The sequence below is a fragment of the Hibiscus syriacus genome, unplaced genomic scaffold (genome assembly GCF_006381635.1).
Source record: "Hibiscus syriacus cultivar Baekdansim isolate YM2019G1 unplaced genomic scaffold, ASM638163v2 tig00112470_pilon, whole genome shotgun sequence".
Lineage (NCBI taxonomy): Eukaryota > Viridiplantae > Streptophyta > Magnoliopsida > Malvales > Malvaceae > Hibiscus > Hibiscus syriacus.
In genome coordinates this window covers 291,353-308,226 of record NW_024063339.1, presented here as the reverse complement: position 1 = coordinate 308,226, position 16,874 = coordinate 291,353, and the positions used below count along the sequence as shown (strand labels likewise).

Sequence of the window (16,874 nt, the reverse complement as noted above, 5' to 3'; positions counted from 1 at the left end):
CGAATCGCTTGCAGTGACTTCCCTAATACCTGAAAAGAAGAAAATTTCAATAAAATCCATGTGTTGTAGTTAAATAAATTACAATTTCAAAAACAAGTTAGATTTAAGAGTTTTAACCGAAGCCGAAGAGCCTCCGATCGTAACTTTTCTCCTTAAAGCGCCCAACATCACCGATATTGAATCCCTTCTCTTCCCAATATCAAAATGAAAAACAAAAAACATAAATCAATAATTTAAATTCAAAACCAAACACGTTAATTTTTTTTACTCAAAAACCAACCCATTTACCAGATTTCAGCATATAATCGATTCGAGAACCCGCGAAGATGCGCGTTCACGTGGCGGACGCAGTAGAGTTTGTCTACGCGACATCGTTTTATTGGCGGGCTACAATAAAAGCGATGGTTCTTTTCTTACTATTGACCGAAAACGGAGAAGAAAAGTACAACGGCGGCGTTTTGGAGTAGTTTAACTTTGGGCCCAATAGGCCATGCATGTAAAAAAAATTAGTCCATTAAACAAACTCCAAATGCGATCTAGGACAAATGTTATGGTACAAGGTATATTCGTTACGCTCACGTAATGAGTTTTTTCATATAATATTTTTTATTTAAATTTATTACGTTAAAATAACGAATTCTAATAAAAAAATAAATATTATAAAAACTCATTACGTTGATGTGACAAATTTCGAGTTATTATAACAAATATCGTACATTCCAACTTGTTAAAAAACAAATATATAATAAGGACAATTTGGTTAAATATACATTCCAATAATCTTTTATTCTTTTAACCAAACACGGTAATCTTATATTCCTGCTAAGCCAACCAAACACAAAATACAACATTCCCAGTAATCTTATTCCTTGGTAATCTCACATTCTCATTAGTAATTTTACATTCCGTGAACCAAACGCACCCTTGTTATAGGGCTAATTTTGGTACGAGGGCTAAAGTTGAAAAAAACTGTTTTTCCAATCAATGAAACTTAAAAAAAAAAGAATCTATATAATATGAATAGGCTTAACATAAAATAATTATCTAAACTATACTCGAAATTAACTTTTGGTACCTAAAGAATTTTTTCTTAAAAATAGGTGCCTAAAATTTTATCCGTTACACTTTTAGATTTTTATCGTTTAAAAAAACCATTAAGTGACATGTGTCACGCCCAAATTTTTAAAAAATATTTTTTAAATAATATTTCATTTAAAAAAATAGACGCGGCACGTGTTACTTAACGATTTTTTAACGGTAAACACCTAAAAATATAACAGAGTGAATTTTAGATTATTTTTAACGGAAAATTCTTTAAACATTAAAATATTTTTTGAAATATTATTTAGACATTAAAACATTTTTTAAAATATTATCTATTCACCTATTTTTGTATTAAGCACAAGGGTGTAAACGAGCAGAGTCGAGTTCGAGTATTGTTGATCTCGACTCGACTCGAAAACTCTGAAATAGAGCTCGACTCGAAAACTCACGAGCTTAAAATTTTCAAGCTCGACTCGAACTCGAAATTACAAACTGAAGCTCGTGAGCAGCTCGAAAATGCTCAAAATGAAAAAAAAATCTTAAATTTAACTCGATTGAAGTCTCAAACTCAAGCCGAACATGAACATTAAATATATGAAATCTTAATATATTAATATTAATATATTAATACATAAATGTTAATATTATTAATAATTTATTTTTTTAAAAATAAATCAATCAATACATAAATATTAATATTATTAATAATTTATTTTTTAAAAATAAAATCTTAATATATTATATTTTTCGAACAGCTCACGAGCTTTTCGAGTTGAATATCGAGTAGTTCGTTTTGGCTCGTTAAGAACTCGAGCTTGAGTCGAGTTCATTCATCCAAGCATTTTTCGAGTCTTGATCAATTCGATTTCAAATAACTCGCGATCTGTCTCTTCTCATTTACAACCCTATTAAACACTATGAATAATATCTTACGTAGATACCATATACGCAAAACGTGATGAATTGGAGAATGCCGCGTTGATCGGTTCATTCATTAAATTTAACCATGGTTAACTTTTGTGTTAGGTGGGTTAGAGTCTTGTTTGGTAGGCGTTGGTTTCCTTTTGTTTCTTAAATTCGATATTTTTTTATGACAATAAAAATAAGAGTTAAGTACATTCATGGATCCCAGATTGTCACCCTCATTTTAAATTATCCTCTAAACTTATATACATTTTAATTTGATCTCCAAATTATGAATATCAGTTTAGATCATCCATAAACTTATGAACATTCTAAATTCATCCCACAAACTATAATCCTTCTTATAAATTGATCCCTAAAGTTTTGGATATTCTAATAACCTCCTTAAAATCATTCAAAAGTTTGGGGATGAATTTGAACACTCAAAATTTTAGGGACCAATTCAGGAAAAATGAGTCATAGTTTGAGGATGGCTTTGGAATGTTCAAAAGTTTAAGGATCAATTTAAAATGAGAGTCATACATGAGTCTCATTGAGTTATCTTTCCAATATTCAATTACCACTTCACCTCATGCACCACAAAAGTATACGAGTCTCATTATGTGATTTGTACAAGTATTCGACAATTACACCATCTCGTGCGTCATTGACTCTTATGTTTTATATACTAAGCTTTTATTTAAATCTCATCTCCTTTTTAATATAAAACATTTATAGAACAATTATCAACTTCATATATTATTTTAATATATTAATACTTTAATTAACTTAATAACTCATGTTCGTATAAATATTTTAAAAAGATTATTACCGTATATACAATACTAATTTCTTTTACCAAATTGAGACTAACTTTAATTCTATTAAATTATTCTTCTAAGTCCCTTAAATAATAATAATAATAATAATAATAATAATAATAATAATAATAATAATAATAATAATAATAATAATAATTATTATTATTATTATTATTATTATTATTTTCTATCATTCACATGATTTTTCAACATTTCACATTTTATCGCTAATAACATTTCTTTCAAATAAAATATAATATTTTAAAAATATTCTAAATAATCCCTTAACACTTACTTTAAATTTATATTAATCATATTATACTCAATTTTTTTTACTTTGATCCATAATTTCTCTATATTTACAATTTAATCCTTTAACTTATACATATTTCTGAATAAGTTCCAATAACATCAGAACTACTATTCTATTATTTAAACTTCCAGTGCTTTAAAATTCATATTTATTCAGTAAGTGTCAAACTCGCAAATTATGCAATTTTCATTTTGGTCCCCAAACTTTATCAACTTTCCAAATCAGTCTAAATCACATTCAAAGCATGTAGAATCACTCATACATCATTTCTAACTCTTGTATAATTTTCCCGCAATGAGTTAACCATACAATTCGAATATTGGATAAAGGAAGAACATATATATACCTGTCGGAACCGTCTTTCGGGTGTGCACGGAATTGGGCTCCGACTTGGATTAAACGAATTAGAGTCGCCACCCTTGAACTGCCCTTTCGGTACTACACAATTTCCAGTTGTCTTAAATTAAGAAAATTGTAATTTAAAATTAAAAAGTAAAAATACGATCTCAATTGCTTACCTTAGTTTTAAAAGTGGGCCCTTAAGAAGGTCAAAAAATCATGTTAGATAAAAAATGTAAGAAATAAATAAATAAATTGAATTAAAATGAAAAAAATAAATTAAATAAAAGATAATATAAAATAAAGAAAATAAAGATAAAATAGTAAGTAAAATAAATAAATAAATATGTAAAAAATATTAAAAAATAAAGAAAAAGAAAAAATATAAATAAATAAATAAAAATAAAAAAAATAATATATATATATATATATATATATATATATATATTAATAAAACATATAATAAAAAAATAAACACACACACACATATATATATGTAATCTAAAAAATAAAAATATATACTAAATTAAAAAGAAAGCGCATAAAATGTAAAAAAATATTACATAAAAAAAATAACAAAACAATTAAATAAAATGAATAATAAGGGAAATGTGCGTATAAATAAAGTTAAATAAATAAAACAATAATAATTAAAACGTAAATGTAAAAGACCGAATCAAAAGGAAAAACAAATCGATGAGCAAATTTTGAAGAAAAAAAAAATTGATTTAAGGAGGAGAATTAAATACTTAAAAATAGGAACACGCCTCGGGGGTAGATCTAAGTTTGAAATTTCGAAACCCTACTCCTTTTTTGTCATCGACGCAATCCACATTTTGGGTTATTCGAACCAAATATCAAGAAAAATAACATGCATATGCGAGAAATGAACGAATCAAGATAAAAAAGATGCTACCTTTTATTTCATTTTCGAATCGTTTACAATAGTATTGCCTTTGTATTTTTTTCGTGCTTTCCTCTATATTTTGTATGTAAATCGTTGTCGCTCTGATTTTGGTTCCATGTTTTTCTCTATGTATTTTCCTCTTGATGCTTGAGTCTATTTATAGTATAAATAAACCTATTTTTAGCTTAGATTTAGAGTCCTACTTAGACTCAAATGCTTCAGTTTTAGTGTTTTAATAAGACTCAAATACGTTGATTTTAGTGTTTCAATATGATTCAAATACGTTGATTTATTTTTTGAATCTTACTAAATCAGGGTTGTTGAGTGTGGGGCCTTGTAAAACTAAAAAATAATAATAATAATAATAATAATAATAAATAAATATAATATAATAAAATATTTTTATAAACCGGGACAAAAACGGATTTCTACAATACCTATTTAGTAAATTATCAAATTCAAGCTCATATTCTCTATAAATCATCTCATGTACTGAAACGTCCAAGTACTTTCACATTTAAAATCCTCATTCAAGCTGCTATACTCTAGGGACTGGCTAAAGAAATTAAACCTTGTTGTTATTAGGTGACGTATAATCATTTTTTTTAGATTTCTAAGATACAAGTTCATGCATGAAAAAAAACTCATCCACAAACAGTTCATTGGGATTAAATAAAGCTATAACATAATCATCATCACCATCAAATTCAGGATGGGTTAATATACATCATCATCATAATCATCATGAAAAAAATACCAATGCTCAACTAATCCATACTATGAAATTATGTGGAGTTAATATGCCCCGATTTGCAAATCCAGATTGATGTTTAAACTTTAAGCAAGAATCAAAACAACAACGGCAATCTCCCAACAACGCCATTTTTTAACACCCATTTTATAATTCACCTTCAAGTCTCTCACAACTCTCAACTATCACCAATCTCCCATCAACGCCATTTCCTCTTTGCATTAAACAGATTCAAAGATCTTCTCCTCCTCCGCTTCGTCATTCACAGTACCTCAGATTCTTCAACAACAACAGCAATGGAGTCTTCCCCTTCCTCTTCAGGTTCCATGAAAATTTCGCCACTCGATCTGATGTCAGCGCTAATCAAGGCCAAAACGGACCCTTCCAACGCCTCCGCCGCCGAGATTGCCTCCATCTTTCTTGAGAACAAAGAACTCGTTATGATTCTAACTACCTCCATTACCGTGCTCGTCGGCTGCGTCGTCGTTTTGGTCTGGCGTAGATCCGGTTCTCAGAAACCTAAGCAAATCGTTCCTTCTAAGCCATTGATCGTTAAAGATCTCGACGCTGAAGTTGATGATGGCAAGCAGAAAGTCACCATCTTCTTCGGTACTCAAACCGGTACCGCCGAAGGCTTCGCCAAGGTTCCATTTATACATAATTTCTATCGTTTTTTATTCGTTGATTTATTTTTCTCGATCGTGATTTGATTTTTATTGTGACTCAGGCTCTAGCTGAGGAGGCAAAAGCACGCTACGATAAGGCGATGTTTAAAGTTGTAGATTTGGTGTGTTTAATTCTGAACTCGTTGTTTCTTTTGTTGTTTAAGTTTTTGAACTCGAATTGACGATTTTAACTGTTGAGCCTTGTTTGTGGTGCTATAAATAGGATGACTATGCGGCTGATGATGATGAATACGAGGAGAAGATGAAGAAAGAGAGTTTGGCGTTTTTCTTCTTAGCCACGTGAGTTATTTTGAATCATTTTCTTTTTAGTAAGTATACTTTTATATCATGTATTGATGTGTTTATGTGTACATTATATGTATATATTTTGAGAACTTGTTTAGCATATTCGCTTAATTTGGTGAACTTGTAGATATGGAGATGGTGAACCGACTGATAATGCAGCTAGGTTCTATAAATGGTTCACTGAGGTAAAGGTTGATTGTAGTTGGTCAATGATGATAATGAATTATTTTCATCAGCTAAATTATTGTAATTACAGTTGTACTAGAATTTTTTCAGTTAGGTATTATTGGAATATTGAATGTGTTTTTGGATATTTAGGGAAAAGAGCGGGGAGAATGGCTTCAAAACATGAAGTACGGAGTTTTTGGTCTTGGTAACAGACAGTATGAACATTTTAACAAGGTTGCAAAGGTGGTCGATGACATCCTTGCTGAGCAGGGTATGCTCTTAAATTTTCTTTAATCTCCCCCATGCTTATATAAACGTATTCTTCTTTTGTTTTCAATCCTTGAAAATTCTGATTTCAGTGAGATAAAGTGAGTCTTGACATGTATTCAAATGTTCAAACAGAAATATTCAGATGGATAAAATCTAGGTCCATCCAGTAAAAGTTTGTTGTATAGTTGGTTCATATATATTGTAATCAAATTATCACTACTTAGGAACCTATGGGCTAACACTATCCTTTATATTTGCAGGAGCAAAGCCCCTAGTTCCTGCGGGTCTTGGAGATGATGACCAATGTATTGAAGATGACTTTACTGCATGGTATTACGAACCTCCACTTTGTTTGAATGAAAAGTTTTTCCTTCTTTAACCTTTACCCTTTATTGAACCCATTTTTCTCTTCTAGGCGTGAATCAGTGTGGCCCGAGCTAGATCAGCTTTTGCGTGATGAAGATGATGCAACAACTGTTTCTACTCCATACACTGCTGCTGTTTTGGAATACCGTATTGTATTTTATGATCCTACGAAGGCACCTGTTCATGATAAAACCTGGAGCACTGCAAATGGACACACTATCTATGATGCTCAACATCCATGCAAGTGTGCGAGAATAGTGTTTTCAGATATACTAGTGCAATTTGTTAGTTTTTGTTCTTTGATGAAACCTAACATTTTTATTTGTTTCTAACTTAAAGGTCTAATGTGGCTGTGAGGAAGGAGCTTCATACTCTTGCGTCTGATCGTTCTTGCACCCATCTTGAATTTGATATTGCTGGCACTGGACTTTCGTAAGTTGCTTTCCTAAATATTTTGGTAAATGTGTGGGTAACTTCTTGTTATTTCTATTATGACCACCTCTGCTCCTCTCTTATCCTCATTTTAAAACTAGATGCCAAGTGCTGGTAATTTCTTCTTTTTAACATCATAGATAACTTTGCCTACTTACAATTGTCTTCCTTTTCAGATATGAAACAGGTTATCATGTTGGTGTTTACTGTGAGAATCTAGACGAAGTTGTAGAGGAAGCATTGAGATTGTTGGGGATATCACCGGATACCTATTTCTCTGTTCATACTGATAAAGAGGATGGTACTCCACTTGGTGGAAGCTCTTTGCCTCCTCCTTTCCCACCTTGCACTCTAAGGACAGCACTGGCACGATATACTGATCTTTTGAGCTCACCAAAAAAGGTTAGATTATTTTTTCCTTCTCATTATATCATAAACACTTTTGTATTTTCTTTGAATAAAGAATCTAATTCTTTTATGCATATAACCTCCAGTCTGCCTTACTTGCTTTGGCTGCTCATGCATCTGATCCAACTGAAGCTGATCGATTAAGACACCTTGCATCGCCTGCTGGAAAGGTCCGAGGAGTCAATTTATATTATAGCTTGGTTTCCGTATTTGCAGCTTATTTGTAAGCTGGTGTACATTCTGATATTTTTACAGGACGAATATGCACAATGGATGGTTGCAAGTCAGAGAAGTCTCCTTGAGGTCATGGCTGAATTTCCTTCAGCCAAGCCACCACTTGGGGTCTTTTTTGCAGCTGTTGCCCCACGGTTGCAGCCTAGATACTATTCCATCTCATCCTCACCAAGGTGATCCTCTTTTCTTGTCTTCTTTCTATTTGTCCAGTAGGTTTGCCTTCTAAATAGTAAGGTGGGAAAATGTGTAATAAATGGTTGAGTCAGTAGCATTATGGATATATCATTTAAGAACACTTCTACCATCTTCAATTTAATGTTTTTGTTCTACCTATAATATTTTTAAATGTATGTGGACATATTTACCATCTATAATTATGTTTTACAGGATGGCACCATCTAGAATTCATGTAACTTGTGCATTGGTTCACGAGAAGACACCGACAGGTCGAATTCACAAAGGTGTTTGTTCGACTTGGATGAAGGTACCCCATGTTTCCTTTTTCTCTTCTACATAGTCGGGAGAAGGCAGCCTTTGGAGTCGATGGAAACTTAGATGACATTTGATAAGATAAATGATATCTAATTCCTTGTTGCCATGCTTTCATGCTTGTCGTCCCTGTTGTATTTAACACGTTTTTCGATGAATAATAGTATTAATATAATCTTTATCCCCATTTGCCCCCTTCTTTTAAGAATTCCATGCCATTGGAGAAAAGCCATGACTGCAGCTGGGCTCCTATTTTTGTCAGGCAATCGAACTTCAAACTTCCTTCTGACACTAAACTTCCGATTATTATGATTGGCCCTGGTACTGGATTGGCTCCTTTCAGGGGAATCCTTCAGGTAAGGTCTATCACCTTTTCAGTGCCGTCACATTGAGAGAATACAATAAACAAATTATTAATATTTTATTTTTCAGGAAAGACTCGCCCTGAAAGAAGCTGGAGCTGATCTAGGTCCATCTGTATTGTTCTTTTGCTGCAGGAATCGGAAAATGGTAAGTCATGCATGCGCTTTCCAGTCTCATGATAAGTTTTGCATCTCCGGCGCCATTGGTTTGAGGATACATTAGTTATTAAACTAATTATTTTAGTTCAATACATTTTTTCTTTTGTCTAGGATTACATTTATGAAGACGAGCTCAACAATTTCGTCGACAGTGGTGCACTTTCTGAGCTCGTGGTCGCTTTTTCACGCGAGGGACCTACCAAGGAATACGTGCAACACAAGATGATGGAGAAGGTACTGGACATGTTTAACCTACCATCATGAATCGCAGAATAGAACTTCTTTTTTCTATTTTACAAATTCGGCATTTCAGTTCCCATAATTTCAAGCTCTGAGCGCATTTCCGCCTCGTTTTCAGGCCGCAGATATCTGGAACATGATTTCTCAGGAAGGTTACCTATATGTATGTGGTGATGCCAAGGGCATGGCTAGAGATGTGCATCGAACTCTACACACTATTTTGCAAGAACAGGTATGTTTATTATACATAAATCTGAGACTATGATTGCCGATATCAATAACATTATCAGCTGCCATGTTAGAAGGCAATTCGATCAAAAATAAGTTACCGCAACTTTTACAACTTTACAATCCGATACCGGAAAGTCCGGAAGAGGACGGTTTCCGGAATTTTTCCTGCTTTGGTAATTTCATGCTCCAAACTTTGTTGATTTCAGGGAGGTATAGACAGCTCGAAGGCTGAGAGCATGGTGAAAAACCTGCAAACTACTGGCAGGTATCTACGTGATGTATGGTGAATGATTACACCATGAAAATTACTGAAAGAAAAGAATTCGCTCTCTCTATCCGTATACTTATAAAAGTATATATACACACACACACACAAGCCAAGGCCGGATCGTTCGCATCGAATGGAAAGCGATGAGGTCTGTGATTCTTTTTTAACTCATTAATTGCAATTTGAAGGGATTTCTTTCTTCTATTATTTATTTTTTATATATGTACTTTATGTATTACATTATATAATTATTAATATTAGGCGTAGTAATGGGCTCTGGTTTTCATTGGAGTTTAGTATCGGTTATATTGCATGAACCGGCCGAGGAAAGGAAGTTCGAATTACAAGCAAATGTTGTTATTACTCTTAACATTGTAACTTTCATTCTTTCTGAATGGATGATATTTAAGTTTGGAATTTCAAGTAATTGCTCATAACTCCGAGAGTTAAATATATTTACTCGGGTAATTAAGCATTCATTGTCAAATGATTGAGAGTATTTATAATAAAATACTACTTAATAAAAAAAGTTTAATTTTAAAATAATTTTAAAGTTCGGCTTGAATCCGGCCTGGCTGGCCCATCTATTTTCATCGTTAAAAATAACAAAGTATTAAAATATAGTTTTATTGTTAATAATTTGTATATTTCACAAATACCATTAAATTTAAATAAAATATATAAAGATTGAATTGTTTTTTATTATTATTTCAAACTCACCGTCCCACTACTCAAATTTAGGGTTATTGTGGATAAACAAGTTAAGAGATTAAAAGTTGTTTTTGTTCTTATAACATATTGTCATATTGTATATAAGGTCGCGTTCTATGTGTTTTTGGCCAATTTTATTTAATTCGATCCTTTTTTAATTTTATCCCGAAATGTATAATATTAATTTTGAAGTTAATTTTTTCGGGGAATGGATACATGATTTTGTATTAAGAGAGGCGAATTTAAGAAATCGTATTAAAAAATTTAAAGCGTATAATCAAAATTTTAAGGATATAAAATTAAATAATTAGTAAAAAATTATTAAATAGTACGGGAATTTAAATTCTTTAAGAGATATGACCGTATCGTAACACTTCTCGATTCATTCATATAGTCGAATAATTTGATGTGATTTTTTTCTAATAGCTATGTTCGTTATTTAGTATTTTTTTCCCTTTTGGTAAACGAAAAGAAGAAAAATGAATCCTTAATTATCAGTAGTTCATAGTTTAGCATATTCGCATTATTTTCTCTTGTTGTGGAAATTGACAACGAAAATATGAAGGCAACAAAAGGATGAAAATTGCATGCATTGCCACCACAAAGAGGCAAAAAAAAAAAGGAAAGAAAACGTGGGCGGCAGGATTCGAACCTGCGCGGGCAGAGCACACATTTTCCTAGCTTGTCCAGAGATTCTGATGTCTTTAGTTTAGTTAATTTCATAATATTGTTACGGATTAAATAAATTAAAATTAAAAATTATTTTTTATTGAGCTTAATATCAAAATAAGTAACCAAACTATACTCATTTTCCAAATAGGTGACTAAACTAATTTTCGTCTCATCCAAGTGCCTAATGTTACAAACGTTACACATTTAGGTGTATGAGCCGGTAACAATGTTAATTTCCCTATTAAATGACACATGTCACAACCGGGTGATTTTGAAAATTTTATTTAAAATTAAAATTATATATTAAAAAAATAAATTTTGAAATAAATTCAAAACTTTGAAAACCTTCATTCCAACCCCTAAACTATCATCAGCTGTCTCAAATGACATCAATAAAAGGGTTGAATGCAGGTGGTGTCTCAAATGACGAATCAACGTTTTAAACCGCCTGAACCCTAGGATTAAAATCACGATCATATGTGATTTCGAAGGCCAATCAACGGAAACTATGACGGTGGCCTGAAAGGGCAACGTCGACGAATTAAGGTTTGAGTTTGGAATTTTGGAGCAATTTTATAATATTATAAAAGTTATTTTTTTTTATAAATATCATAATATTTTTAATATTTTATTTTTAAAAAATAAATTTCAAAATCACCCGAGCGTAACACGTGTCACTTAACGGTAGAAATTAATGCCGTTGACGGCCCAGGCACCTAAATAGGTAATGTTTGTAACATTAGGTACCTAGATGATACGAAAATTAGTTTAGGCACCTATTTGGGTTTTAGGTTATAATTTGGGCACTTATTTTGGTATTAAGCCTTTTTATTATAATTTTTTTTGATTAATCTGGATAAGTATAATGTAGTATCTGTTCAAAGATAACTCTCAATCATTTGACATTTAACTCTCTCACCCTTGGCATTCATAATACTCAAACCTGAGATTTCAAGGAATAACATCAATTCTTTTACTACCGAGGTCGCTTAGTTTGCGCTTATAATTAAATAAAGGCAAAAGGGTACGTAAAACTCATGTACTTTAAAAAAGCCAATGTGACTCTCATATTATTTTCTCTCAATGTGACTCTCCAACTCAAAAAAAGAACTCATTGTGACCCTTTGACTAACGTTTTCCGTCATTGAACAACGATTCTGTTAATTCTTATTGTCGTGGATGCTTTATGAAATCTATTACGAATGGAATACTACTTGTGACAATTGGTAGAGAAGGAAATAATCATGGAGATGATTTTTACAGAAATTTGTGATTGACTTAGAGCATCCTAATGGCAAATAATTTACGCTAAATTGGCCAATGGCATAAAATGTTGGTTAAAGGACAACATTGATTTTTTTTAAAATTAGAGGACCACATTAGATAAAAAAAATAATACGAGAACTCATTACTATTTTTTGAAAATACAGGGACTTCGCATATCTCTTTTCCTTGAATAAATTGCTCACCCTTGTCTTTCCTATCTTAATTTGTTTTACTCATATGCATGCAAAAGTTATATATGGATAATGGAGAATCTCGATAACACAAATATATATGTTCGAAAATTATTTCCCGAAGTTATCTTTGAATTCTTCGAGTTTCACAACGATAACAGCTCCGACATGTGCCCGGCCAACAACATAATCTCCGATGGAAAACTTGTTCCTTTGGAAGAATGAACCAGTAAAAAACCCAATGCCTTGCACAAACAATCATCACGCAAAATGATTCCGGTCGTTCTCCGAGTTATATGCCATCAGCTCCACCGGAAACAACAGCGCTCTTCTTAGAATCAACCGCTCTTTGAATTCTCAGAAGCAGAAGCTTCACCCGTCTCAACATGAAGGAGAGGGTTATGTCGACAAAGAGCTTCGACCAATCCGAGGTTTCGCCTAAGAAGGTCGTTAAGCCAATGTGGTACATTTTCATGTTCGGATCGATTAAGTTTCCACCAGGATGGAGCTTAAAGATACCAAGAGCCGACGGTAAAACCCAAAATTCAATGCAAGCTTAGATAAGGCCATGATAGAACATCGTGCCAAGAAATGGATTGAAATGCCTTTGTAGACTTGAAAGCAAAGGAAAAAAAAAGCACCAAACCAATAGACACTGAAAAGAAAAAACATATTCAAATGGAACAAAAATAGAAAGGTGAACTGATGATGCATATAACAAAACAAGTTTCACCAAATTCGAAGCAACGACGAACGATGACGAAGGAAGCAAGCTTCTCGAGCATTAATTTGTAGTGAATACGGGGGCAAAGCATCCTTTACAAAGGGGGTAGGTTCAAGTTCATAATGCTATTACCATTGACAATCCTTCTTAATGTAATGTTTATTTAAGCATGTGGAGCCTTAGCTCACATGGCAATGACTATGAGACTGCTGTCTATGATACCAAATGGTCCTTCAAATATATTATATGCATCTAAGAGACCAATGCATTTCAGTGTATCAATTGAAATGGAGAAATGACTCACCGATAAGAAAAATAGCTATCAATAAAGCAAGTGTAAGTTGCAGTGAGCAACTAAACTGCAAGTGTACTGGACTTCGCAGATGTCGTAATAACCCTCTGACCTACCCAGAGCGCTGCAATATTACGTTCATTAGGTTCCCCGAGTATTGATTATACAAAAAATATAGTAATGCATAAAAACGGTATAAGAAAGAAATAAAGGAAACGAACCCCCCGGTTCTTACCTGATAGAATAAATTAAAAGCACCCTTGGCCGGAGGAAGATCTCCACACCTTTGCTTATTTAAGATCTCCACACTTATTTTCAAAAATGCTTCAAGCATAAACTTGTTATATATGCAAAACCCTAGTTTATGTAGTTGATTAATGATATTAAGCGTTACAAAATCCCCATTAAAGTTTCCAGATATCAAGCATATAATCTTCCTCTAAAAGATGGAACCTTTAATCAAATATATATGAAATTGAGCAGTCAATTATATGAAACTAAACCAAACATTCAAAAAGAAACAACAAGAACCCATACCGGAAACCAAACCCAAGCATAAAATTAGCATGGAAGTTGAATTTTAAAAGGAAAAAAATACATACATATCAGCAGATTCTTGAACCTCTTCTGCTGCGGAAAAGAAGCCATCTTTTTGCCACAAATCAACACTTTTTGCAACCATCTTCTTCTTCTTCTACTTCTTCACTGATCAGTTCATGTGGAGGTCCAGGGTTTCATGCTGCTTGGATTATTATAAATATATAATGACAATGCAAGATGGGCAAAACTTTCGAGATAATGTTATGGAAAAAATTAATTCACGAGATAATGCACTCTCCAAATTAATTGTTCAAATAAGGTGAAATCCACAGTGTTGATCGTAGGTCGTCATGCCTTCCGGGCGACCTACTAGGTCGCCATGTCTTCCCGGCGAGCTACAAGAGATTGCATGTGCCATGCACGTCCTAACACGCTGGGCATCCGAGGCCATCCGACCGAGCTATGCGAGAGCATCCGAGGCCATCCGACCGAGCTATGCGAGGGCATCCGAGAGCAGCTGAGCGAGCTATGCGAGGGCATCAGAGCGAGCGAGCAAGGGTAGGTCGCCCGGAGTGCATGGCGACCTACAAGATAGCCCGGAAGGCATGGCTACCTATGTGTTGGGACGTGCATGTGCCATGCAACACGTTCATTATCTCTGTTTGAGCAAGGGTAGGTCGCCCGGAGTGCATGGCGACCTACGGCCAACCCTGTGGATTTCACCTTATTTGAGCAATTAATCTTGGGAGTGCATTGACTCGTGAATTAATTTCTTCCAGAACATTATCTCGAAAGTTTTGCCTGCAAGATGTTATTAAATAAGTTTAAAAAGACGAAATATTAAATATTAAATATTTATCTTTGTATGTCTGTCAGTTTCTATATTACATGCAGATGGTAGATTTAGTCCACACACTCTAATTTTTTAATTTCAATTCTACTTTTTAAAATTTAAAATTTCAGTTATAATTCAAATAATATAAGGTACTGGTGTTATCGAGCGAGTCGGTCGTGAGTTGGACAATGCTCAACTTGTGTTCGTTAAATTTTTTTTTTGCTCGACTCGACTTATTGCTCGTTAAGCTCGTTAAAATTTTGTTTAACTCGTGCTTGTTAATTTTTTTTTGCTTGACTCGTTGCTCGTTAAGCTCGCTACTCGACTCTTTGCTCGTTAAGCTCGCTACTCGACTCTTTGCTCGTTAAACTCAGTAGAAATTTTACCTTGTTTTTACTTTTTATAACTATAGGTAAAATCTACTAATACTATATAGAGCATAATGTAAACATAAATTAATAAATTTAACTAAAAAATTATCAAAAGAGTGTATGAAACAATTTCAATGTCTAAACTCCAAAGTAACAATAACGAAGTTCAACGATGCATAAGCAGTATTAAAAATAAGGAAATCAACATCTCTTCGATCCATTCATTGTTGCTTGCAGTCACCAAACTACTAAAAAAATATTAAAAAAATTAACAAGATGTTCGCGAACCTATCGAGTCGAGTTGAACGTTGCTTGACTCAACTTGTTAAGGTCTCGAGTTGAGCTTTGATCGAGTCGAGTTCGAATAACTCACTAGCTGCTCTACTCATTAAGCAGCCCTAATACAAGGACACTAAAATTGGGTTCTTAGAACCATTATATAATATTATTAAGGGATCTCTTGATTATTCGATCAAAACTCCACATAGAATATATATGTAACCTCAGTTCCTAGGTTTTACTAAAAATGTACTCACTTTTTATATTTAGTCCCTTAATTTTGCATTTTACTTAATTTAGTTCCTAGGTTCGAATAACTCACTTTTTATTATAATTATTTTTTTATCAATTTCTTGACTCCTTTATACTCTCATCAAAACTTTAACCTCAAAATATCTTCTTTAAAATATAATATTGTAAATATATTTTATAATTTTAGATTGTACTTGATATATTAAATAACATTATACTATGAAAAGAATATGAATAAATATAGATCTTATATGGTTAGAGAAAGTCAATAAATTGAAACCAATTATATCATAATACTATAAATAATTATAATAAAGTTTGTATAGAAATTCGGATAACTCGACTCTAAAAAATTTCAAGTCAAGTTCAAGTCATAAAATACAACTCATCAACTCGAATAATTCAAAAAAAATTAACTTGACTCGACCAAACGCTCACTCTTACCTATTACGAGAGTAATAAAAAAAACTTGGCCATATTTCAATTATAGGGCCCAATGCTAGAAAGAGCAACCAAGGGCACAACGGTGAAGTCCAATTCGATGTGGGAACCAATCCGTCCCACTCCCTATTCAATTTCATGAGTTGCCTTTTTTTATATATATAAATAAGAACCATATGATAATAATTATGGGGTTTTGATGTCTTGATGAATCGGGCTTATAAGTGTGGGAGAAAATCTTAAAATCGAACTGAATCGTATTAATTCAATTCTATTCGAATTCTTTTAACATAAAGTTTTTAACTTTAATCTTTTCAAAAATTATATTTTATCTTTATGTTTTTAAATAATATTTTTGATTTCGTCACTGTAAAATAACGACCCTACAAGATGATATAGCGATAAGTTTGTTTGGGATTTGTATAGGGATGGATCGAGAGAGAGTTGGGGGTGTGATCGTACCTTTTAAAATTTTATAATTTTGCATCCCTTAAACTTTTTAATATAATTTCTTAAAGTCGTACTCATGACATAAATTTTTGATCCGTCCCGGATATGAATATCAGCCCCCTTAAAGAACATGAGTGCTTTCCTACGAAGAGAGATTGCAAGAGGTTAATCACG

The 16,874-nt window shown here is 32.8% G+C and overlaps 1 protein-coding gene across 1 annotated transcript; it reads left to right on the top strand.

Moving 5' to 3' along the window:
* The first annotated feature begins 5,337 nt into the window (after positions 1 to 5,337).
* On the top strand, positions 5,338 to 9,781 carry LOC120179813 (NADPH--cytochrome P450 reductase 2-like). The gene is made up of 17 exons (XM_039185295.1): positions 5,338 to 5,722; positions 5,806 to 5,865; positions 5,967 to 6,043; positions 6,177 to 6,234; positions 6,368 to 6,488; positions 6,748 to 6,817; positions 6,903 to 7,097; positions 7,193 to 7,285; positions 7,462 to 7,687; positions 7,780 to 7,863; positions 7,949 to 8,100; positions 8,315 to 8,411; positions 8,623 to 8,772; positions 8,849 to 8,926; positions 9,049 to 9,171; positions 9,296 to 9,409; positions 9,615 to 9,781. Exons 1-17 carry the CDS (start codon positions 5,375 to 5,377, stop codon positions 9,693 to 9,695), a joined length of 2,127 nt encoding a protein of 708 aa, XP_039041226.1. The 5' UTR covers positions 5,338 to 5,374; the 3' UTR covers positions 9,696 to 9,781.
* Positions 9,782 to 16,874: the final 7,093 nt, after the last annotated feature.

Bases quoted from the DNA above. Each gene is read 5' to 3' on its own strand.
- LOC120179813 (XM_039185295.1), top strand. From the start codon at position 5,375: ATGGAGTCTTCCCCTTCCTCTTCAGGTTCCATGAAAATTTCGCCACTC. The intron at 6,489-6,747 runs GTATGCTCTTAA...TTATATTTGCAG, and splicing joins TGACATCCTTGCTGAGCAGG to GAGCAAAGCCCCTAGTTCCT. The intron at 7,098-7,192 runs GTGTGCGAGAAT...TCTAACTTAAAG, and splicing joins GATGCTCAACATCCATGCAA to GTCTAATGTGGCTGTGAGGA.